The 26,591-nt window shown below is 40.6% G+C and overlaps 1 protein-coding gene across 7 annotated transcripts in view; it reads right to left on the bottom strand.

Moving 5' to 3' along the window:
* Nucleotides 1–26,591, bottom strand: part of dpy19l3 (dpy-19 like C-mannosyltransferase 3) — a 60,346-nt gene that overhangs the window by 32,552 nt on the left and 1,203 nt on the right. For 5 of the 7 annotated variants that reach the window (XM_074660274.1, XM_074660302.1, XM_074660282.1 and 2 more), the window contains exons 3-11: nucleotides 23,960–24,087; nucleotides 12,759–12,849; nucleotides 9,411–9,532; nucleotides 8,627–8,772; nucleotides 6,431–6,554; nucleotides 6,170–6,304; nucleotides 4,607–4,738; nucleotides 2,362–2,463; nucleotides 2,003–2,076 (exon numbers count right to left, since the gene is read on the bottom strand). In XM_074660274.1, coding sequence (XP_074516375.1) covers nucleotides 2,003–2,076; nucleotides 2,362–2,463; nucleotides 4,607–4,738; nucleotides 6,170–6,304; nucleotides 6,431–6,554; nucleotides 8,627–8,772; nucleotides 9,411–9,532; nucleotides 12,759–12,849; nucleotides 23,960–24,087 — 1,054 coding nt within the window. Of the gene's footprint in view, nucleotides 1–2,002; nucleotides 2,077–2,361; nucleotides 2,464–4,606; nucleotides 4,739–6,169; nucleotides 6,305–6,430; nucleotides 6,555–8,626; nucleotides 8,773–9,410; nucleotides 9,533–12,758; nucleotides 12,850–15,453; nucleotides 16,504–23,959; nucleotides 24,088–26,591 lie in introns of those variants that run through there. The other 2 variants (XM_074660259.1, XM_074660267.1) reach the window with 2 other exon arrangements.

The following is a 26,591-nucleotide window of genomic DNA, read 5'->3' as shown; positions in this document are numbered from 1 at the left end:
TAATATGTCTTTTTGTTTTTGTCTCTCTGTTTTGGTGCTTAACATTCAATGCTGAGATGGTCTATCAGTCAGTGTGTCGGGGATCATCCTTTGGATGTTCTGTTGATGAAGCTCTGTAAGTCGCACTCATGCTTAACTACCTTGTTCTTCAAATGTGGCTTTGCTAATCAATGCTAATATGTTGTTTTTAGGCTAAAACGATTGCGTTAATTCTCATAAAAATAATTTGGTTCCATGAACGCAGTTAGAGAATCGACTTGTTAATGAAGTTATCTTGATTTATAGTGCACTTTTATTTTGAAATAAAGATCAACATTAATATGAGGTGCGATATGGCACTTGCACTTATATGAGGTAAAGGTATTTAGGGAAGCCTCAAAACATGCACCAGATATAGCTTGCCGGTAAATAAATGTGGTGGACTAAATATTTGCCTCTGAAATGTAGTGCAGTAGAAGTAGAAGATAGCATATAATGAAAAAAAAGAAGAGAATGTAAAGAGAATATAAAGAAAAAGTAAAGTGCAATGTACTTAAGTTAAAGGCGCAGTTTGTAAGATCTGGCGGCATCTAGCGGGGAGGTTGCCGATTACAACTTCTCCCGTGTGCCAAGCGTGTAGAACTACAGCGGCTGACATGAAAATGCGAATGGCCCTATCTAGAGCCCGTGTTCGGTTTGTCCGTTCTGGGCTACTGTAGAAATATGGCGGCCACCTACGTGAAGAGGACCCGCTCCGTATGTAGATATAAACGGCTTATTCTTAAGGTAACAAAAACACAATGACTCTTATTTTCATGTGACTAAACATTAAAGAAAATATACTTCTTAATATTATATCCCCACCCCTCCCAAAAAGCCCAGTCTGCTCTGATTGATCAGCTGGCCCACTCTGTTGTGATTGGTCAACCGAACCAAACTCTTCGGACTCCGCTCCAGCTCCGCTCTAACCAGCTTTGTTTGAGGGCGTGGGCCGCTAGGCAGGTATCATGCAAATGTATTACTTGGTGACATCACCATGTCACGGAAGAAAAGGCGGGACTTCAAGCAAGGTGTTTCAGACAGTTCAGTAGCAGCTGTTTCTGTCGGGGAGAGTAACTCCTTTTGGGGTGGACTTTGAGTTTTGTAACGTTGCAGACCTTTTAGATGCACAAAAAAACTATATAACCCACTACAAAGTACAAAGCACAAAAGGTACCCTTTAAAAACCTTCATGAACTGAAGAGAGCTGCAAAAATGTGATATTCCCGTGTATTATTACTGAGATGTTTCTTTCACGATGAAATAACAAATTGTGTTCTGTTAGCGAGACACAAATGTGTACTATTATACAGCAAATGTTTTCAAAACAAACTGGATCTATTATCTCAATATGGCATGATTGTACAGTATTAACTTTTTTTTTACAGCGTTCATTTTCCACATCACATTGGCAATACTGCTTCTGGGAAACAGCCGTGCTGATAAGTAATTGAACTGAGAATTGAGATATCACAAAACCCAAGGCATACAAAACAGAACAGAAATGAGCCTCAGCGAGTGAGAGAAACGAGAACAGAGACGGAGAGGCAGAGACGGAGCGTAGAGTAAGCATTGCATTTTCCAGCCTCCTGAATAATTGAAGGTGCCAGTTGTGTGGCGTTGGGTTGTGAGCTGTGTTATCTGCCACCCTGGAACAGCTATCCAGTGGCTGAGCTGCTCAGCACATATACGCACGCACACACACACACGGTACCAGGTCGATGGGAGGCCTGATGGCGTTACCCCGACAGATATTATTCACACACACTAACACTCCAGGTGCTACACTACTGGTGCTTAGTGAATAATACAGTCAAGCTGGATCAAGTCAAGAGGTGTGTGGGTTCAGGCTCTCTGTACGCGCTGCTGTGTGTGTGAGCACGTCCTTCTGGCGAAATATGGATTTATAAGAGCGACCGTGCTCGAGAACAGAAGTGAATGAATCTATGTTCGTGTGTGTGCGTCTACGGGTGTGTGTTCATACCTCGTCGGCCCCAAGGCAAACTTTGACTTGATGAATTTAAAGATGTGTTCGTCTGATCTGAGTTGAAGTGCTTTCTGTAAACACACACACACACACACAAAGAGATAAGGTCATGTTGTCACGGCTAAAATATCAGCATGCTGAGATGTATAAATAAGTAAATAAACCAAGCTGAGATCATATGGTGAGATTGCATCATGCTTACGAGTTTTAGATACATGATGGAGGGCTGCAGTAGAGGGAGGTGGGAGAGGTGTAGGGGGAAAAGGGATGGTGGTGAAGCAGCAGTAGTAAAACAGGAAAGGGAGGAGCAGAGGAAGGAGAGGAGGGGAAGGAGAGAAATGAGATGAGAGGAGCACCTTGGCCAGGTAGTTGATGGTGAAGGTCAGGAGGAGAACCATGGCGCTGTGGAGAAGCAGCTTGCCCAGGCGAACCAGCAGGCTTCCCGTCTTCAGACCGGACTGCAACGAGAGATTCGTCAATAATACATATTTTATATTCACAGTGCAGTTTTATATTTAGAAATTTGACGAAAGCATATACGCACATACATCCTCACTGGATCACACCCTGTGTCAGGTACATGCATTTTTCTATGAATCTAGACTAGGGCTGTTAAAGTAAACACGATAATAACCCAAATTTGTTTTAACGTCACTAATTTCTTTACTGCTTTAACGCAACGTGCGATTTTTAATTAACCTCTTAAAAATCCGACAGGCCGCTGTCGATCTTTTGGAAGTTTGAAAATGCTGCCAAAATCTGCTATGATAAAATCCTGCGGTTGGTTTGTTTGTACAAACCGTACTAACCGGACAAACAGACCTGAGTCTGTTTTAACAGAACCAAACAGGTTAGGTGTGAAAGCACCCTTAAACACAAAAACATGGAAAAATAGGGCCCAGGTTGAAAAATACTGAAGTAGTCCTTTAAAGGGACTCTACTGTATGTAAGAATTAGAAATTGCTTGTTAACAGCAACACCTGTGGACGTTAAGTCAACGGAAGTCAGCGTCCTGTTGCTCGCGCTTGTGCTCGCTCTACATAGACATGAACGAGCATCGCTCAAAACAGTGAGGCGACACACGTCAGCTAAAACCACAATATCACTCTATATTTCACCTGCTTGGCAGTAATGTTAGCTGACCAGACGAAGGTCTCTCCATGAGCAGATACTGTGTTTCCTGCTTCAGCCTCCCAACCGTGGTCAGAAGGAACAGGGGAGACACCGGAGTTTTGGTCGGAGACGATAACGCAACTTTTCTGCAGTGTGTAGTGTGCGCGCACGCACGTGAGAGGTGGAGCGAGTGAGAACGAGCGCGGTGTGTGTGAGTGAAGGCAAGCAGGCAGAGGAGCAGAGTGCAGCGTCAACTCCGGCCCTGGAGACCAAAGCTACGGTCTCCCCTGTGTCTTCTGACCGTGGTCGGGGGGGCTGGAGCAGGATTAGTTGACACTGTTTTGCAAGACGTGCTTCATTAGATATAACTTTGCAGTTTTGGTGCTTGCGTGTAGTTTGTGCCACACGCGAGCGCGCATAGGAACCACCGACCCGCAATGATTTATAAGAGTGTAAGTGTAAGAAGTTACTAACAGTCCCTTTAAGTTGATCACATGAATGAAAGTTGAACTGAGAGATTCAGACAACTGGAATTGATATAAAGCAGCCATTGTTGGTCTTGTTGAACTACAAAAACACAGTGTCCTCTCGTGATAATAAAGTCATCTTACAAAACTGATGCTTCTTTTATCTGACTAATGATGTTTGGCTGAGTACGAACACCAGCTTGCACATTAACCAGACGGCAACCAAACGTTTCAATTTGGCCATTAATATTAATCAGTTACAGCTGATTGAATTTGCTGTCGAAGGAGTTTTTCATTTAAGCCAGTGAATTGTGATTAAAACAGAAAAGTTCAATCTGCTGTCTGGAAAATTAAGAGTTGATACGCTGCAGTCTTTTTTATAACAATATCAATATATATTTTAATGTTTGGACTTTGGAGGATATTAAGTCATTCCAAGCCGATAGGTAAAGTGCAAGTGGAGTTGCAAGTCGAGTCTAAGGTCATCAGATTCATAGGTCGAGACTGACTCGAGTCCACACCTCTAAAAACATATTAGAATGGGTTATACATGCCCGTTTTTAATGAAACATTTCACAATAAGAGCATGTGCTACCGTATACAAATTATCTAAAGCCAGAAATTAAATCTTTTTTCTCCAATTTCTGGTTCTGAACCTCCCTCCATCTGCGTCTCCATTCCACTTTCATCCTGTCACATTAAATGTTTCTGTAATTGTTACTGTGATAAGATCTGATTTGACTAAATTACATTTAGACCTGACAGGAAAATGTGTCTCCGGCATACAAATTGGAATTATCTTCTGCGAAAACAGACTGCAGCACGGGCTTGTTCACGCCGTGCAGGTTAATCTTCCATCTGTGTTTTGTAAACAAGCAAACCGCAACTGTCTGGATATTTCTCTGTGTGACTTTGATACACTAACAGTGTTATATTCCCAGGTCCTGCCGTTTCTCATTTCGAACTCTCCCTTGTATTCTCTGTATTGATCTCTCTCTCACACACACACACACGCACTAACCTGGCAGTGTCTGATGAAGAGCGCGGCTACGATGAAGCTCAGGACCAGTGATCCCAGTATCATGGAGTTACAGAACTGGAGGAGCCACACACTCAGCAGACTGCTCACTTGAACAAGGTACAAAGTGGTCACCTAGAGAAACACACACACATAGTGCTGTGAAACGCAAGCCAGTGTCCTCCGTATCACATGACTACAGACACCAACAGTATACTTCCTATAGTAAATACCTGCAAACAGTGGCAAAAATACAAACAAATCTTTTTCAAGTGAGAAGAAGTGGTGACCAAGTACTGAGGTTAAAGGACAAAAGCTACCAGAAGCTAGAAAACCTTTTTGGACTTCAATAGAGCTGGGTGATATGGCAAAATTCTTCTATCCTGATATAATTAATTTCATATCTCGATAACGATATCTATCACGATATAGCATGTTTCTATGAAGGACGGAACCTGCCAAAATCTAAAATAAATGAATAAATATATAAATAAATAAATAAATGTCATTAAATGTAGCAAATATATTATTAAAAATAAATGTAGCCATTAATTAATTGATAAAATGTCACACAAATGTATATCTGTTTTAATTTGTTTCTTTATTTATTGATTATTGTATTAATTCCCTCATTTATTTATTCTTCTGTTTAATTTTCCTGTATCTATGTATGTATAATCTTTATTAATTTTCAAATTAATTTATTCATTTTCATTTTTCATTTATTTTTTTCATTTATTATTATTTATTTATTTTTGCACTTATTTTTTATTCACTTTATATTTATTCTTAAATGTATGTATTTATTTATGTATTTTTTGCATTTATCTACTTATTTATGCACAATTTTCCCTTTGCATTTCACCCCTTATTTATGTCCCCAAACTTATTTATTTCTGTATTCTTTTCTTTATATATTTCTCTATGCATTTCAGCCTCATTACGAAAATGAGGGGGCTGTCACTCAACATTTGTCAACATGGGGTCACAGCATGTGTCATAAATAAATAAATAAATAAATAACAGGGACAATTAAGCAGCAGAGTAAATAAATAAGGGAATTAATACAAAGATAAATAAATAAAGAAGCAAATTAAAACAGATATATCAATTTATGTCACATCTTATTAATTAATTAATAGCTAGATTTATTTTCAATATTATTTTTGCTACATTAAATGACATTCATTTTTTTATTTTGGCAGGTTCCGTCCTCCATAGTTTTCAAGTAATTCAATAAATAAATAGTGTAGATTAAATAACCACATGGTAAAGCCTATTTCTGTATACTCCTGTGTGAATTAAAGACTTGACAGAAGAACTGAGTGTTTTTCTCATTTAATCGGATTTTCTGTCAAGTTTGAGTGTGCTTGTTATTATCAGTTTAGATATATTTCGATATATGATTTCATTCCATTGAAAGATGATAAATTATCACATTGAATTATCGCCCAGTCCTGATTTTCATTCAGCTGAATGGGCGCCATTTTGGAGTGCTGTATCCACTTCTTATAATATATCCGTGGAGCTGACCCTTTAAGTATCTGGTCCTTCTTGGAGCCGTACCTGTGTAGTTGTTAAGAAGTCGGCACAGTCCAGGGTGTATATGATGAGAGCCTGAACGAGCAGGATGAACTGGTTGAACTGCCACGTCAGACAGAAACAGAACGTCGTCACGTACATCAACCACACCATCAGCTTCTGAGGAGGGAAACATACACACACAAACACTTGTTTAAAGTGGAGCAGATGGGTTGAGTGTGCCACATCAATGCCGATCTACTGTATGTAGTCAATAGCTTTGATTAAGTGTGGGTGTGTTTGTACCTGCTGTAAAGCGCTGAGCTGAGGCCTGAGGTAACAGGTGATAGCGGCGACCTGCAGCGCTAAGAAGGGCAAAGACCAGTTCTCTCGGAGGGAGATGGTGAACTCCACGCGAGTGGTATCTACCCTAATAGGACGGAGAGAGAGAGAGACATAGGTGGATGGTGGAAATCAATTTAAAACAATTCAGTCAAAATGTCCAACTCAATACAAATAACTAAACAATGTGAAACATGCCGCACTGTTTGCAACGTCCTGTGGATTGTTTGTTGATGAGGAATGAGTTAAAATAAGGCGAACTGGCTGATCCAAGTGATGTCATAGTCTGTGACTTCCACTGCTGTTGTACAGTCTGAATTCAGTGGGCACAAATGAGTTCCAGCCCGACCACAGGCCACATATTTAGCACGTCCAATAGTCCTTAACCCATTAAGTTCAACAGACTGAATCATTTACCACCCTCTTACTTCACTCATACCAAAATAAAAGCTTGAATAGGTGTAGTTGTAGCAACTCATCTGCCATCCATCTTTCCATGTAACTGAAGGCAATGCAATTTACCACATGAAACTGAGTCATTATCCCTGTTCACACTACATTTAAACACAGTTTAGGGGGACTTTATTTTGGAACAATTTCTTTCAACCATGACAGAAAATAAACCTCCATAAAAACTTTGCATGCACACCTGACATTAGAGAACTACAATCTATTACATTTGCCTCGTTCACAGATTTTTGCTGCTGAGGTGGTTCATCAAACTGACTTAGTGTATAAGAAATCATGATTCAGTGTGACCTTTCCTGCACTGCTGACCTCAACGATGACCTGCATAACCACGCTTAGGCTGTTAATTTGACTGCTCTTATATATATAAAGATCTGATGAAGGGCTGTTAGACCGAAAGCTCAAATAAAGTGTACGCCGCATAGATCCAAGTGTGCCGATATCACTTTTATCATATTATCATATATATATATATATATAAAGACTTGAAAAGTGATGCAGAAAGATATAAATGTATTAAAAGATTATGACAGTAACTTTAAAAATGTCTTGATGTGATTTAGACTTCGAACCACAGCTTAGCGTGTTGAGAGCTGGAGGTTTATGATTTGGGGACACGTGAATTTATACACATAGATGCAACTGAGGGATTACTACAAGGGAGACATCAAAACAGATATCTCCACGGAAGTAAATAATGTGATCCAATTAATCATCAAAGCATACGAGGAAATACATAATCCCAGCAGAACATCAAGGGTTGATCACTGATGATAAATACTAAAATAAAAAAAAATTAAAAATGAGAAATGGGAAAAATAACTAAAAAAACAGAGACTTCAGATAGGGATGGAAATTAAAAATAAAATAAAATAAAAAATACACAAATTCACTGACAGTAGAAATTTTCCTGAAAAAGAAATTTGATTCTTTTTAAAAAAAATCATACCCAAGGTTTAAAGTAATGAGTTAAACAGCACATACGTCATATATGTTGGATAGAGTTTGGATCATTTGATGTTGATCACATATACTTGAAATGTCAGAAAAAGTGTTACAACAAATACTAAGATCAGACATCTCTATGAGATGTATGGTACTTTCTCTCTGTGATATGTTAAAATACTATTAATAGCAAGAAAAAAAAAATGTCATTACGACAGACAGGACTAACGGCTAATAACTGTTGAAGATGCATATCCTGAGATTAAGAGATGCACAACTGTACGTGTGATGCCAAAACTCTAGTCACTTAATTTTTCCTTTTCTAACTTTTATGTGTTTGGAATCAGTGATGGTTGCAAAACAAAGGATGTAGGAAAGATTAGACAGTAGTGATTGTGCTCTAGGCAGTTAAACAAAAGCTTCTTGCTAATGTCATTCATTCATTAGCTCCGTTTGGGAATAGCGCTATCCATTGCACCCACGTAATTAATTCAGTTTTGTCTTATACTGCGAATTTTCACAAAGAATAGAATAATAAAACAGATTGGACTCAGTACAGAACTTAAGTAATACTGAACCAAACTCACAGAGGCACAAACATGGTAAAATGTAAGGGTTATTTTTGTCTTTTTTTTTTTCCATTTTAATGTTTTGTATCCCCTCCTGTCACATAAATAAGCAATGGTTGTTGCAGTGATATTGCAATTTAAAAAATGGTTTATACATGAACGCAGAGTTATTACCCACCTGTTGAGGATGTACCAGATCCCTGTGAGCGTACCAGCCAGCCAGGAACCCGACAGGAGCCATGCTGTTAGGTACAGAGCGATCACGTACACAGCTTGGAGTGAGAACACTGTGTAAATGTAGAAATAAACTGGCTCCAGATAAGACTAGGCCGCACACACACACACACACACACACACACACACACACACACACACACACACACACACACACACACACACACACACACACACACACACACAGAGACCATTAGTTCATTAGGGCTGTAAATGAACAGAGTTGACTGCAGTGACAGCGACTGACTCGGGCACTCAGGAACATTGTGGCATTTTCAAAGTTTGGTCTGATATTTCACTTGTTGGCATTCTTGTCACAGCGAGCTCTCTGAGGAAGCTAAGTAACTGTTTCTCAGTTAATTGATATGCCAATACGGAAACCTTTTCCTCCAGTGTGACAAGTGCGAGCGTGCCAAGCCGTGTCAGCTACAAAAGACCAAAAATGTAAAATGCCACAGCACCTCAAACGCCTGACAGCCCTCCTAATATGGCCATCATTCAGAACAGTGCCAGGAAACTTGGTTAATAATAATGAAAATATTGAAATGTGATATATATATATATATTTTTTTTTTACATTTTTCACACAACGAGAATGCTTTATTTAAGAAATGACAAGTAAAGTCACCGACACAGTCAATCATTTTTGTAATCACGGCGGTCATTACTCTAATCTTTTGTGTTCTACGAGCCAATTGTAAACAGCTGACAGCTGAGTGATGTGGTACCTGTATGGGCAACAATCTGTAGAGAACACTGAGAAAGACCTCTTGGTAGATATTCATTCGCTGCAGGAGATTAATGGTCCTCTTGGATTCTGTCAAGTTGTCATGGATCAACTCTGAGAGCCCTGTGAACACACACACACACACACACACACACGCACGCACACTTTGAAAATGCCACCATTTCTCCACGGTGACACAGACTGATAACAATTATTACTGTGGAGGAAGCGGGTATGATTCATGTTTCTGAAAAGCTCACTTTGCTCATTTACAGAGCGCGCCGCTGTTAAAGAACGATAAAAGTGTTGGAAAATGTCTGTCAACCCCCTAAAACCACAACCGATTGTTCAGCTCGAATTTACTTCCGTAATTGCTGAGAGCACAATGGATGTCTGAACCCGTCAGAGCATTCAGCCCTGGGAGCCCTCAAGCATCACTTCCTTTGCTCAATTAAAATAAGTAAGTACTGTTGCACTGCTTCTTCTCCCCAAAAATCTAAATATGTCAAGGTTTCCAGCAGTGTTTTATAGCACCCCGCCTCATCTGAAGGTAGCCTATAAAGCCTATAAATCTCTACTAACGTCGTAAAATTTATGAAATAAAACATTAACCTTTCGGAGGGGGAAAAAACAAGGAGCTATTTCACACAGCAAATGTCATAAATCCAATTGAGGGTGGCTATAGTTTAGGCTGACATTGACTAAATAATTGATCATGAGAGGAGATGCGTCAAGATCTGGCTGGTATACTACCTCTGCTAAACAAGTTCCTGCAGGAAATCCCGATACGGATGAGGAAGTTCTTCCAAAGAAGCTTTAAAGCCGCTATAGGCAATATTTTTTTAGTATATATTACAATTAAAATAAGACCCACGTCGTAACAAACCAGATTTCTCCTTTATCGTGGCATGCAAAACGACCGGTACTGACGTTATATGAGCACGGCGTAGACACGCTGGTGTCATAATTCCAAATTGGGCGCAGGGTGCAGTATCATTACGATGTATTTGGTTTTGACTGAAACAAAGCGTGACACCAACCTCGCAGCAGAGGGCTGCAGTTTCTGCTGCAGGCTGCGACGTGTCAGAACGATCACTGCTGTGTTCTTGATCCATGTAAGACCATGAAAACCAGCACTGTTTTCCATAAATAACGTACACATTACTACCCACACACACACGACCCACTCCTTTTTCATCTCTCTTTCAAACTGTCATTTTTGCTTTCTCCCTTTTCTTTCCTCCTTAACGTCCGTTCTTGTCTTCTCCTTGATTCTTCTTCCCTATCTTAGCTCCTTTATCCTTCCCTTCTGTCCTTATACCTCTCCTCTCATCCATGCTTCTGTATATTTCGTTCATTTTCTTTATTCACGCCTCCTTCTGTCATTGCTTGCTTTCTCCCATTTCACTTTTTTTCCTTGCATACATCAATCTTGTATTTTCTCATTTCATTTCCTCTCCATTATGCCATCCCTGTATTTATCCCCTCCCTCCCGTACCCTTAAAACTGTAACTGTAGTTTCTGCACATCAAGCCATTCTGCTGACAGGAAACGAAATGAACGCAGAGTGAGACAGAAAGGGAGGTCAGCCAGTTCTTCAACTGATTAGCCTACAGCTCAATTATTTGGCTTCATGGAAAATTAGGCCTGTTTCCAACTAGGAATTTTAACATGTTAATGGGAACAAATAATTAGACCACTTTCCCTCAGCCCAGACTGTGCGTCACGACAAACTGCAGGGATTTGTTTGGTCTGGTTGGAACATGGAGGGAAAAAAAGTCTCTTTCTCCTTGTAAGGGTGGGAAGAGAGACAGCCGTCTGGTGTCTCTATCCATGTAAGAAAGAATGTCAAGATTGGCTGTTTTGAGATATTATAAGACCATGTTGCAATAACTACATTAGTTTCACAAAAATACTGTCTGGTGGCCGTGGCAGATTCTATCAGCTGTAGCCAGCTAGCTAATTCAGCTCCATTAGTTGGTTGAAAACATAATCTCTGGCTGGCTTTTAGGGATTCTGGCTGACTCATTTTAAAGCGTTAAATCCTGTAAAAGGGACTTAAATACATGTTTTATAGCTAGATTAATGACATCATGCTAAAAAGGTCAGGCTCCTCACCAGTTGACTATCCACATAGAAGACTAAATAAAGAAACAGCATTGTCCTGCCAGTGCAGAGGTAGTGTTATCCTAGTATTCTAAGTATGACAAAGAAAAATGTACGATCAGACTGTCACTTCATTCGCTGGCATACTTCTTTGTATTTTCAAAACAGTATGTTTTCACTTTTAATGTAACAAAAGAAAAAGCTTTCAGGGTGAGAACGAACAAGTACATGTGTTTGACAAATGTAACCCTTTCTCAGGTTACGCTGACTGGAGTTGCAGGGATGTAAACATTCACAAATCCAGTAAAGAGCATAACAGAGCTGCTATAGCGTTAGCCTAAACTGAAGCATCCAGGACCGGCTTGCACACAGTGACGTCTGGGCCCGTCAGTAAGCTAGTTAGCTCGACTTGCTAACATTTGCAGCTTACGTTAAATCAGATAAACCAGAGTCGGCACCAGGCATAGGTGGTATAGGCGAATGTCAAGGTCCGCCATCCATCTATATGGGCGCCCCAAATGAGGGAAGGAAAACAAAATTTTTTTGTAACTTTCACTATTATTTACTAATACTATTTTAATATTGTTATTTCAAAATATTACAAAAAAAGCCCACAACAACATAAATACGAAGCCTAGTAAATAGGCCCTGTTTTCTGGGTTGTCCGAAGCATCACCCTAATAAAGAGCTAGAGTTTTCACTCCCCTTCCTAATGGAAAGATTAAAGACTTTTCAGGTGTTTGGGGAATAACCTACAACATCATTTTGAGAAATACAGTTTTTCTTTTGAGTGTGATCTGCATGGCTTAATCTCAAAGACATAAAGCTATGCAGTTTCTGTGTATGAACACAATGATTGGTGGTGGAATTGGCTGCGATGCAACGGGCACCAGCTAAAACCTTGCCTAGAGCACCAAATTGGTCAGGGATAAACACACCAATCCATAATCCATTCCTTACACTTCTGCTCTTGTGTTTTTGGTTTTGTAAAATATGCCCCACTCTAAACAGTAGAACCCTGTGAACATTACTTCAGCATGTGGAGAAAACCAAAGCTTGACAGGACTGCTGTACCTTGTTACGGTTACTTAGCGGTGATTAGACAATCACTGTTTGGGTGAGGGGTTTAGCAAACAAGTCAATTACACTCATAAAATCAAGGATGACATAAATGGACTGGCTGGTATTGGATAGTTTCTATACACAGAAAAAATGGCATCACCATAAACATAGTGTAATATACCTTCCTGTATGGACGGGGCCTGCAACATCTGCTTGTAGTAGGAGTAGTACAGTCCACACTCCGTCCGAAAGGAGATCTCCCGCTCCACTTCCTGAAAGCAAAAAGGGGGATTTTAGTTGCATGAAACCAAAGACTTCTGTTCTCTCCGAAATATGGAAAACAGATATCCTGGCAAAGCACGACAGAAACATGGAGGATAGAGGCAAAGCAGCTAATACACTCGTAATCCTCAACATTAACAATGACACAGGTAACACAGTGTGTGTGTGTGTGTGTGTGTGTGTGTGTGTGTGTGTGCTTAGACGATGTCTTCCCAAGAGATTTCCTGCTTGCCATGCATGATTACTGTTCCACTGGAGAGGTAAAAACAGAGAACAACCAGCTGCAGAATATCAACTCAATCATCAATCTATCACATTCAGTTTGTAAATAGTTTGTACAGCTGTGCTGCTCGGCTTTAAAGGAAATTCTTTAACTAGAGTGATATATTTCTTTGACATTTCGGCTATGTGATTTAACGGAAACTCTCCGGTATTTACTGTCCCTGCACAGTTGAATGTGGTCACGCTGAGCGAAATCTGCTTATTAAAAAGCATATTTAGACTATTATTACAGTGCCATTTGTGTCATCTTTTTTCCAGTAATGTCTTATGATTAAAATCTCATCCTTCATAAAAAGACCATCAAAAGAACTAATGGACATAAAAAACCTTAACAACTGATTCATTGACCAAATGACACTAAATGGAACAGCCCTGCTGATTTCCATTTGCATTAAAACGTGTCTGAAAAAGACACAAACCCACCATGAAGCTGCATTCAAATACATTTTGTACATAAAATGGACGATATTATAACCATCTTTTAATGTCCCTTTGTAGCCTGTAGACGCACCCTTAATGCCTTTACACACCGGGGCCGTTTTATTTGTGCGATTAATTTGCACGTTAATATATTTTTTCGAACTGTTGTTTTTGTCCTGAGTACTTTGACAGAGAACGTGAATATTAGGCGGCAAAAAAGCAACGTAATTTCACACCGAGCTTTCACAACGCGAATAAAGGCATCAACCAATCACATTGAGCGGAAGGGACATATTCAATACTTTCAACACAGTGGCTCTGTTGTCCGAAGACTGCAAACTTTATTACTCCTTTTGAACCCTCAAAGGCAGCGCAGACCAGATCCTCTCCTTCCATTCTTACCTTTCACAATAAAAGCCCTAGATATATACACTGCATAACTGTTTACCAGAGGCAAATTCACTTTTAATTAGCTTTGCTATTTAATTCCGGTCGTCGGTGTCCTGCAGATCATCATACCCGGCCTGTAGTTACCTGACAGCAGGTGTTGCTTCTATAACTTCAGGGAGGATAAACTACAACCGGGTGAACTACACGGGAGTTCTCGGTGTCCCGACGACCCAGACCGACGCAGGTGTTCCCACCAGCTAGTTCATTTAATTCAAATCCTGGTTTAAACCATTCGCTGATTAATTGAGTCAAAACCAGCAGGACTTTTAAGACCCGAGGCGCACAACAGAGAAACACTAGTTCATAACACAGAGTCCTAACATCCTACATACATATTTGTGTTTGGTACGCTGCTGGGTGGTACAACACACAGGAAGAAATGATGAACCCTTTCACTAAAAACAGAGACTGGCACTGTGAACACAGTGTGAAAACAATGTTAATAGAAAACAAAGTGAGTTTTCACCCTTATGACCCTCCACAGCCACGGTACATTAATGAGGCTTCTTTCTGGGACATAGTGGGCATGTGCAAGCTGTGCTTGACTGACATCTTCCTGACTCTATGATTCATTGTGTTGCACCTATTAGGCTGAGGAAATATACACCTTTTAAGTTTGCTAACTATTCCTCCCTGCAGTAGACTTGATTTTATGGAAGAATAGCCACTAACAAAGCTAATTGTGTGATAAACACATTTCATTTCCTATAAATTCTTCACAATAAAAGTCCCCATGAGGTATGAGGTACTTATCCATAGTCCATGTATTAACCTACAGTAGATGACGGTCAGCACGCCTCCAGTTTGGAGAAACAGGCAGGAGTACCAGCATTGGAGCAAAGCAAAGTACTGCTGTTGACAACGTTTTTTAGCCACCTAAAAGAAAGGCCCACTTAAAAAGAAATCTCTATCTAGGTGTACACTTTCTTTAGAATATTTTCCGATGGTGAACTGAACTGAAAGAGAAGCGTATCTAAACTGTTTTTGTCATCTGAGCCTGCTGGCTTAAAAGTGAGCATAGATAAGTTTCATTTTCCGTTCAGTCCCCCGTCTTTTCCCTTACTTTTAGGTGGCTAAAATGTGTTTTGCTGCTGGCCCCGTCCACGGCAGTATCTTGCTTTGCTCCCATGCTGGTACTCCTGTCTGTTTCTCCAAACTGGAGGCGTGCCGACCGTCAGCTACTGTGAAAACCTCATACCACCACACTTTAAAAACACCCAAACTATCCCTCTAACTGAGGCCCAGCAGGATGCTTATTTAAGTCACCAGACAAACTCCTACTGTGCACTGAGATTGGACAGCTGAGGGGTGTGACAGTTTTTATTTGCACCATGTTACCGACTGAACCCCTGGAACTTATACTGCAGGCTTGTTACTGTGAGCGAGAGCTCGTCTGCGACGTGAATCAAAGTTTCAAATTAACACAGTGTAATAACTCCTACCGTGAGCTGAGAGAACCACAGCAGATTCTCGTGTATGGCGTTGACGCACCAGGCCTGAGTCAGTGCCAGCAGCCCGGCTAATAACAGCCCGGCTGCCATGGAAACGCACTGTCGCCAAGGCCACCGGGGTAGAATGCCTGAACCGGAACAAGCGCCGGATCCTCCGAGCGGAGAAATCTCCCCCGTACCCTCCTGTGTGGCGTTGGACCTTTCCGTCCCCCGCGTCACGTTACCGCCGCATCTCCCTTCAGCCGGTGCGTCTTTCTCATCCCCATCATTATGTTGTAGCTTACTCAGCTTAACTCTCTTACGAAGCTCCATTGCCTGAGAAGACGGAGATTATCAATACAGTCTTGGATCCTTTGATGAGCTGAATTCAGGTAGATAAACAGCATGCTTCTGGGCTGAGCTATAGAACTGATCCAAATCCATTACTGCAATAAATGTAAATGCGGTGTGTTTTTCTTTTCTTGAAGTCGGTCCAAATAAATTAGCTTTTTAATCGCTTCGAGTTCCTTGCCAAAGGAAATATGCAAAAAGCTTTCTCCGAGGGAATGAGCAGCTAGTTTCCTTCCCAATCCTTCTTTTGAGTTTTTGCTTGAGGCAAAACCAGCCTTGGCTTTTCACCAAGAACTCTGATGAGATGGCTAATCCGCAGTTTAAATTAAGGTCAAAGAGAATAGGCCTAGTTAACAAGTTCACACATTGCTCATTACCCTGAAAGACAGTTCACTTCTCAGGAGGCACTGATCCTCTTCTCTCTGTTTCTCTCTGTTACCATTTCCTCTTTGTGGCTCTTTGAATAACTCTGGTGCTTGAAGAATCCAAGCGAGGGTCCGTCCAGCGTTGGCCTCGCATCGTATTCCCTCTGCTTTGTGCCGTCCAGAGCTCAAACAAGGAACTCAACAAATCAGCTACTACGTATGAAAGAGGAGAGCAACACTGAGCCACAGCAAGTCTCCGAACAACAGGCTGGGCTGTAGATAAACTGGAGCAGCCAGAGGGAGGGAAAGAAAAGAAGAGTCACTACTGGTGACCTCTTGTCTATAAAAACACACAGGAAAAGAATAAGATGGGGTGGAGGGGGGGGGGGGGGGGACAAGCGGGGGAAACATGTTGGATCATCGTTTGGAAAAATGTGGGGAACATTTGTCAGAGGGTTTGTGGATCTGGAACCGGCGTCAAGCTGTGAGCGCACGTCTGAAATAACTCTGCACTGGGACCGACGTGGACAGCTTCCCACCTGATGGATTCAAGAAGCCAGACTGAGCCAGCTGTCTCACTTCATATACGTGGACCGGTGATAATAAGCATTGGAAGTGTGTTTGTGTGAGGAAGAGAAAGAGAGAGAAAGAGTGAGAAGAACTTAATAAACCCTCCAGACCCTTTAACCTGAGGCTAACACCGCTACCACGTTCCCTCTCTGCAACACAATGGATGAGGATGCCACATGTGAGATTATTAAAACCAGTCCCCTTTCTGTTCAACAACAAGCTTTCTCCACAGACCGCCAGCATTCTGATACCATCAGTCACGTAGGGTCAGGTCAGACCGCAACAAAACCGCAAAGTACAAACAGCAAGCAGGCAGGACTCCCCAAACTCACAAATTACTTTCCAGCATGTTTTACGGTCCTTTTCCATCCTACTTGACCTGAACACCCTTAAGACAGCATGTGTGTGTGTGTGTGTGTGTGTGTGTGTGAGTGGAAAAGGGAAAGTGAGAGAGACAGACAGTGGATCTCTAAGGGCAGGAAACGAAATACGTAATCTCAACTAGCTGAGGGAGCAACAGTAAGCAGTTCAAGGTAAGGTCAGACTGTAGCCATGAGCGTCTGAGCAGCATGTTGGCCGTACATTTTACACTATTTGCTGTGGCTTGGAAAAGTGCTGGAAAAGTGTTTTTTCGCTGGACAATGCAGCACATGCTGCAGGTGGACTTGTATGTAGGTTCACACTAAACCAGCTAAATATGAACGTGAATCTTTTTCCTTCCATTTTGGTCCTTCGTCCCCACCACCTCAAAACTGATCTTTAAAACGGTCTCCAGAGTCGGACACATTGGGGGAATGTGCACTAGTAAAGTTAAGAAGACAGTAATAGATCCATCACATCAACATTTTATCTTCCGTCTCTACAATTGCAAAATAAACGGAACAAATATGTCGTTCAAATATAAAAAAAAGTAAGCTAACCGGAATATGCTCTTGCACAAATTTGATTGGCAAACGCAGCGCCTTGCCGCATGATGAGAGCTGTGCTAATGTCTGTCTGAACTAAGGACGAGAATTGATACAATTTTATCGATACTGAATCCATTATCGATCCCTCCGATCAATCCGATTCTTTAACGATTATCAAGTCTTGATAAATTGTTGGGTGGAAAAAGAGAACATACAGGTAAGGCTCCAGACAAATGTTTTTCACCAACGCCCCAGAACCATCCGGAAAAATCATTTCAACTGACCCGATGTCAGTTTAAACTGCCAAAAATTAAAAATGTTATCCTTTTACTTTGTTATTTAATCTATAGTGGACACAATTAAAATGATTAGGATTAAAATGATTGTGTTTTTATTTAAATATTTGCTTTGATTGAAAAAAACCTTGGCATTACTAGTTTTAATGATGTATTATAAGCTGCTTAGAGCTAGAATTAAGAAGTTAAACAGGGTCATGATTCCCTCTCTACTGTCTATTTTATATTGCTGTGAAAACATCTCCTACAAACAACTGGATTTATTAAGTTTCTTGCCAAAAAATCCTTTTTATAAGATTACATTTGAACACATCATGATAATGTTAGAATGTACATTCTCCTATTCAATTTTTTTTTTTCATTTTAACTGAACAGAGTTTGAACGCATCATGTAATCATACATGTAATTTAGCCCAGCAGGACAGTGCTGCTCATCGGCTACTAAACATTACTAGCTCTCCTCCTGCTGATTTCAACGTGGATTTGTTGTTCACAATGTCACATTATCAGGTTAGTTTTGTATCAAGTGTTTGAAGAAGAGATTTAGCCGTTCTCCTATCGCTTGGGCATTTTCAGATTCAGCCGGCTCCGTGTGAACGCAGCCTTAAACCGAGGCTTTGATAGCATTAACAGAGGGAAACACTACACACACACACCCACATATGCGTGCAATGTGCGATGATGTCAGCCAGGAGCCCACTTATGTGGGAACATTTCAGGGAAATGTTCGCCAGGTCTGTAAAGTGACTTGCATTTATTATGAATGAAAGCATCTGTCTGCCTCTTCTCTTCACACACACACACAGACAGACAAAAAAAAAACAGCACAGGACCAAAAAATATGTCCGTACGGAATCCGCTCAATTAACTCCAACGTGCTGCTCTGTCTCTCTGTGACAAAAACTCACAAATTATCCTCTGCAGATTGCCTCTATGTGGGTCATTTCACATTTGCATGAGAAACAGATGAAGCACCTGGCTGGCGCTGCGAGTTACAGATGAGACAAATTCTCGAAGTCGAAGATTTTAGAGGGTCTGTCTGCTCAGTTGTTTTGTTTCATTCCCCGCTCTGTGTTCTGTGTCTTCACTAAAAGGAAAGCCCGTTCTGTAATTAGGATAATGCTGCCACAAAATCTGAACCAATATGTACAAATGAAACTCTGCTATCCGCTATGGTCACTAGTTTTAACTCATCACTCCTCGAGGGCAGAGAACAACTTCCACCAAACTGTAGCCGTGTTTCCATTCAATTGTCAAGCAAACTTTAAGCAAACTTTTGAAATGTTGCAAAAAAAGAAATGTGATTTAGGCTGTTTCCATCAACTGGTTTGGAGCGAATAAACTGAAGTTGGTGCTACAGGCTGCATGGCTGTAATCCACAAGTAAACAGAGAAGAATAAGTAAAGGTTGCGAACCCGAAAAAAGTCGGCTTGGCCATCTAACCATATACGATATAAAAAATAGAGAGAGGTCTTCAGGAATTGGTTTCAGTTGGGCAAGTTTCAACTTCATGTCAGCTAGTATTGGCCATGTTTCATGTTGTCCGGAGACAAAGACAAGCATTCACACATTATGGGAATATTCAAGAAGACGCATACAGCAGAAACAGTCCATTTAGCGTTTCAACAAAGGCAAAAACCACCTCAAGCAAGCGTAAAAAACTTTTCGCAACTGAGGGAGTTTTATAAAATTTTGCCATTTCCATACAGTTTTTCTGATGCAATACTTAAATATGCAAAAAAAAAATGAGGGCTATCAAAGTTAACGCAATAATAACGTGTTAACGCGTTTTAACGCCAGTAATTCCTTTAACGCAATTTGTGATTTTTAGGTTGTAGCGGCTCAGTTTTAAAGTATCATATGAAACTGGAAACCCTAAGGGATCCATTGGAAGGAAGGAGGCTAAATAATGCTCCAAAATTAAGCTACATTTTGGTGAGGAAAAATGGACATGGCCATTTTCAAAGGGGACCCTTTACCTCTGACCTCGAGATATGTGAATGAAAATGGGTTCTATGGGTACCCACGAGTGTCCTCCCCTTTACAGACATGCCCACTTTATGATAATCCCATGTAAATACCTACACAACGAACATGGCTTGACATTAACAGTTGCCCAGGGCAAGTAAACTCTGTGTCCGGGCAAGTGGAATGCCTCATGCAGACTTGTCTGATCCAAACATTTCCAATAACTCCAGAGCGTTAAGTACAAAAGTAAAAATGTATTGAAAAAAAGATAAATGTAATCATTTCCAAAATTCACAACATGTTTTTAGCTAATAGAATATTCTGCTTCAATCCATGTTTGTTGACGTTTAGCCTTTCTCCTAAAAACTACATTTTCACTGCGGTCAAAAAACTGCTCTCCCGCAGGGAGGCACGCACAGACAAGTTATATTCATTAAAGAAAGGCCAACTCATTTAATCCGATGAATCACTTTATTCAAATTGAGTTATTTGTTTGAGGATTTTTTTTTAGGGTGAAACATGATGATTTGAAGCTTTATTCAAAAAACCTCAATAGAAGCTTTGAAAAAAAAAAAAAAATGACATTCAGTACAGCCCTACAAACCACACAACATGAGACTAAAACAGGCCACACCAAGTGACCTGCATTCCTTTCCTCGATTGACTCATTCATCCACCAAAACAAATGACTATTACTGCACCGCTAAATTAGGCAAAAACCAAAAGAAACATGTAAATGAACACCGTTCATTTGTTCATTTACATGTTGCCCCACTTATGAATGACAGAGCAATCTGTTCTGCCGTGTCAACCACACCGAAGTCTGCTATGTATAACTCAGTCTGAACCAGAGTGTTGGTGAAGCTTTGGAAGGGGGATTTAAAAATGACATCATATCTGGCAGGGCACAATGTTCTGTTTCCGTACAACCCTGAACAGACTCTAAAAAGGTCTGTGTAACCACCAGTCGCCCCGGTGTTTCAGGACTTCATGTGGTTCATTTAACAGCCTCGAAAATCAATCCGCTGCAGCGCATGGAAAAACAATCATCACATTTCAGGATGAAGTGTTCGGAACATGTTTTTAACAGAGAACACTGGATGATAGGATGTGTCTGATTGGCACTTAAGTTGGCGTTAGGTTTCCTCTTGAGATAAGCAAAAAATGCTTGTGGATTTTTTTTTTCCACCTTTTAAATGTTAAAACCGGGAGACATTTTCCATCTGTAGATATCCACATGTGTGATGTGCTTGATGGATATTACACATGGATGTCAAATCCTTAGATAACCTCCATATAAAAGTGTCAGATACATCAATCTGGCCATCTCCGCTGCTTCTTAACAAGGGCCTCATAAAAGACATAAAAGGGTCCATGTGTTAAACATCCCCAGATCTTCTTCTTGGCCTGGCACAAACTCAGTGGCAATAGCTGGTGTTAAACTGTCAGTGAGACATACAGCCAGTAGGTTTACAGTTCTTCCTAAACCACTGACACATCTACATATTATAGATTATGGCAGCGGTTCCCGGCCTCCCTTAGGGGGGTGCGCCAGATTTTGTCTGCTCTGAGGTTGTCAAAATTAGATTTGCACATGTATGAATAAAACCATAATAACACTTACTGGATAATTTATACAAACATCTGTATATAAAACTATTTGAAAAGATATTTTTTTGTTACCTAGTAGGCCACATTCTGTTTAAACCTCGTATTTCTGTGCAGTTGCAGATAAAGATCAAAATTAGACTCCAGTGGTGGCTGCGCAGGATTGTTTACGACTCGTGTGATCCAAACTTTTCCAATAATTACAAAACGTTAAGTCCAAAATTCACAACATGTTTTTAATCAAACAAAATATTCTGCTTCAATCCATATTTGTTGGTGTTTAGCCACACTCAATCACCTTAAAAATAAGGATTTTGTTTGAGGATTTGCACATTTTGTAAGGGTGATGTCATCAGAAATATGGGGGAAGAGGGGAAGCTTTTCTTAGATATAAGTAAGAACCACTGCATTATGGTACAAGATCAGTGGACAAAGGGCTTGGCATCAAGTCATCACATATTGGGCCTCATGCAGCAACATTCTCTTAAATCTTCTCTTAATTTTCTGAGAAAAAATAAGAAAAGTCAATTCCAGATGCACCAAACGTTCTTCACCATCCAAATCTGCTCTTACCCAGGTGTGCTGAACGATGAATCCCACTGGATCATAACTATATAAGGGCCTGTATTAGCATACAATAGGTAACGTCCCCTAAACACTATATAAAAGCAGGTGTTGTGCTGAGTGCAAATACTCTGGCACATGCCCAAGAATTAAAGAGATGCCACCAAAAAAAGAACTTCAGCAGTAATGAAATCGAGTTACTGTTAAATAAACTTAAAGTAACAAACAAAAAGCATCTAAGAGCAGTATGTAAGCCATTCAGAAGCTGAACACATGCAATATCATCCAAGGGTTATTATAGTCTTAAATGGGATCAATGGACCAAAGTATTTCTTTAATAACCAATGATAATAATTACTCTAAACATATAATACTTTAATAATACTAAATGTAAATCTAAAACTTTTTATGTTCCTCAAATTTAAAACGTATGTTTCCTTGCATTGTACAAATAATTTGTAGACTGTGAAAACAAGATGTTTTTTTTCTAATCTTGGTAAGAGTGCCCTCAACCGCTCGTAAAATGTTCTCTTACTTAAGAGAAGATGAAAAATAATTCCCAGAAATCAATGGGTACTGGCAAAATATGAACAAATTCTGGATCTTCATCATCATCATGTAACATTAACATTGACATAGAGACCCTTGTCAACATGGTCAAACATTCATTTGGACATAGAAAATGAAGAGACTTCCAACAACCGTACACTACCTTACTAGTAGTCTGTTTGAACCCTGTTTGAGGGTTCCTGACGCCTCTCTGACAACACCTGCTGGTTTTTATGAGTGTCCAGGTCAGAGGTGGTGTTTAGTTTTCTATGAACTGTTGGCCTGTAAAGCCCTTTGAGACAGGAACAGTGAATAAGGGCTCTGAATAAACTTGAACTTGACATGTTGCTTAAATGTATCATCCACACACACATTGACATGCCTGACACGGAGGCCCTTTATTAAAAATGTATCGTCTAGTGATGTGATATGCCTACAATATTTTTTTTTTTTTTTTAGTCTGATAACAAATTCATGTTGTTGCAGGACACTGACAACTTGGAGGAACTTGAACAGCTCGCAGTGGCAATTACTGTGATCACAAAGGCCGGAGCTTCTACAAGCGACAGCCCAAAGGACATTGGGATTGTTATTGAGGGCGTGGAAGACATCGCAGGACTTGAAGGTATTGCCAGGGATTGCTCTGTCTGCCTTGGCTTGACTTAGACACTGAATCGCCATTATCCCAGGCAGCTGAAGTATAAGTCTGAGGTATTCCAAAAACTTTTCTTGGAACAAGATGCTTCAAAAAGCTGTCAAACAAAGTCCATTCCTTCAAGAGCAAAACGTCTGCCTTGAAATGAGACTGTGATCGCAGCGCACACTTTAAAGTAGCCAACATTGTCAGTACATAATGTTCAACTTCTGCAGAGCTTGAGAAGTGCACATTTGAAAGTGCCAAGTTTGTAAGTTCAAAGATTACCAAGTAGTAAAGAGTATGAAGGTTTCTTTGATTGAAGTAGTTGACGAGGCGCTGATCGTGTATTCTGCACTGAGTGCTGCATTTTTGGAGTTTTTTCTCTTTTTGAATATTCAATTAATTTGACTTGTTTTAAATTTTAAACATTTCCATGTTTCAACATTTTCATGTTGCTTTAGTGTTGATTCCTTTTTTTTGTTTTCTATTTGAGTCTACTCATATTAAATGGATAACTATAAAGGGACTCATTTAATTTATATGAACTCAAAACCGAACAGAGTTTTATTGAGTAGATATGCTGTATCTTTTCTTACAGTGTAGGTGCACCTCCTCACTGGCACTTCACTAGCAGCATCAACATCAATGTTAAGGGGAAAGAAATGACTTGACCTAAAGATGGTAACAGTGACGGGCCTTTACCTTTATGTTGGAGAACCACAGGTCGTTCTCATGCAGTGTGGCCATGTAGATACAGCACAGCAGGCCGAGACCAACAGACACAGACCAACCAACCGATGTCCAGATTATTGCCCCCCATGACCAATCACCTGCAGGAACATTAACATATCAGGAAGTTGTTGCTGTCAAGTAAAATGTTTAAGAACTTTTAAAAACAGACAACATTACATGATTATTGGTGACTTAGTGACGGTAGTTTTGGTATTATGCTAATGTCGAGCTGGTTGCTTGCTGGCCAGCAGAAGCTCCCGGCAAGTTAAGTAAACAGGCGGTCTGAAAGAGACGGCAGAGGAGGAGAGACATGTGATCAGAGAGGGGAGAGGACAGGAGACGAGGAGGCAGTCAGCTGCAACTGGACTGCCGGTGGGCTCTCTCAGTGCCACTAGCAAAGACGAAACAGATCTTATTTTATCGTTTAAATTTGTCATGTTTGTTATATAAATGTTCATTAGAGTGAAAATCCATTTAGTAAACCAGCTTTAACTTGGTTGACTGATTCACTTCCACTTTAAAACGATAGCACCTAACCACGAGGGGGGTTAGGGATAAGGGATGGTTCAGGTTTAGGTTGGGGTTAACACATATCGACAGGGAAACACAGTATTTAACACAACACCGTCCCTCATATAGAGAGGAGGAGACATAATATTTTTTTAAAATTGAGGATAACTGCACACATTTTCAGACGGTCTCTCCTGGAGGGCATTCATAGCGTTGCATTTGGTTGTTCAAATGAAAAGTGACAGAAATAGTGAAGCACATTCACAATGGCTGCATTTTGTTAAAGTGTTGCCCTAAGCCATGTCACTGAGTCATCATGACAACATTAGGTTTGTTCATTGGATACTAAATATAACAGGTTACTTGTAATATCAATGGTGTTCATTTCAATAAATGAAAATGCTGTAAAAAAAAAAAAAGATTCAGTTCATTATGACTGATGTCTTCTGAGGATTTTTGTTTTCTTCTGTCCTGTGTCTCCTCAGTCTCCGTCTTTCACGGCCCGAGGAGCCAACCATTCTCAAGACATCACAGAATAGTGTGCTTCAACATGGCGGCGCTCTTGCCACAAAAGCTGCACGAAAGATAGCTTCTTTTTTTCTTTTAAAAAGGGACTGTTTGTAACTTTTTACACGTAGAAATCATTGCGGGTCGGTGTCCCATGCGCGTTCGCGTGTGGCTACGCTGTTCAGACAAGACTCCAACACAAACTACACGGAAGCATCAAAACCACAAAGTTCTATCTAGTGAAGCCCGTCTTGTAAAACAGTGTTGGTCGCGGTCGGAGGACGCGGGTAGACCATAGCTTTGGTCTACAGGTTTCCCGTGTCTTGTGAAGTGACGGGGCTCCGGAGCGAGAAACGTTATCGTCTCCGACCAAAACTCTGGTGTCTCCCCTGTTCCCTCCGGCCGCGGTCAGGAGGCTGAGGCAGGAAAAGCCAACACTAGGATCAGCATTGATTCATGGAGAGACCTTCGTCTGGTCAGCTAACATTACTGCCAAGCAGCTGAAATATAGAGTGATATTGTGGTTTTAGCTGACGTGTGTCACCTCACTGTTTTGAGCGATGCTCGTTCATGTCTATGTAGAGCGAGCACAAGCGCCAGCCCGACACTGACTTTCGTTGACTTAACGGCCACAGGTGTCACTGTTAACCAGCAATTTCTGATTCTTACAAACAGTCCCTTTAAATAAAAATACAATAATTAATTTCATAATCATTTGAATTTTGTGTTTGCAAAATTACCACTATATATGCAATAACAAAGTAAAAGGATAACATTTTTAATTTTTGCCAGTTATAACTGACACCGGGCGGGTTGAAATGATTTTTGCGGACGGTTCCGGGGCGGTGGTGAAAAACATTTGTCTGGAGCCTTCCCTGTATGTTCTCTTTTTCCACCCAACAATTTATCAAGACTTGATAAGGGAATCATGGAAATATAGAGTGATATTGTGGATTTAGCTGACGTGTGTCACCTCACTGTTTTGAGCGATGCTCGTTCATGTCTATGTAGAGCGAGCACAAGCGCGAGCAACAGGACGCTGACTTTAGTTGACTTAACGGCCACAGGTGTCGCTGTTAACAAGCAATTTCTGATTCTTACACATAGTCCCTTTAAATGCTGACATTTGTCATGTTTGTTATATAATTGCTCATTAGAGTGGAAATCCATTTAGTAAACCAGCTTTAACTTGGTTGACTGATTCACTTCCCCTTTAAAGCTGAAGTAGGCGATATTGGAGCATATGTGATTAAAAAAAAGTTATTTTTATAAAACGGTCGCTATATCGTGACAGTAGTACATGAAACAGGTAACCTGAAAAAAATCATATTCTTCTGTGTCCTCCGGTGCTCCTAACAGCATCTGCAAGATTTCACAGACCGGAGGAAAACAAGCAGTAAGAGCTGATCTGAGGTCTGCTGTCCAGCTGCCGTCTATGAGAGACGGCTGTCAATCACTCGCGAATCTGGTGAAGGAACGCCAAGTCCGTGAGCACAGCCAATAGGAACACTCTCTCTCTGAAATGACCTGTGATTGGTCAAAGTCTCCCGTCACGGGCTCGATTTTTTCAAGCCTGACAACAGAA

Source organism: Sebastes fasciatus, chromosome 2 (genome assembly GCF_043250625.1).
Source record: "Sebastes fasciatus isolate fSebFas1 chromosome 2, fSebFas1.pri, whole genome shotgun sequence".
In the NCBI taxonomy this organism is placed as follows: Eukaryota; Metazoa; Chordata; class Actinopteri; order Perciformes; family Sebastidae; genus Sebastes; species Sebastes fasciatus.
This window is presented reverse-complemented; position numbering and strand designations above follow the sequence as displayed.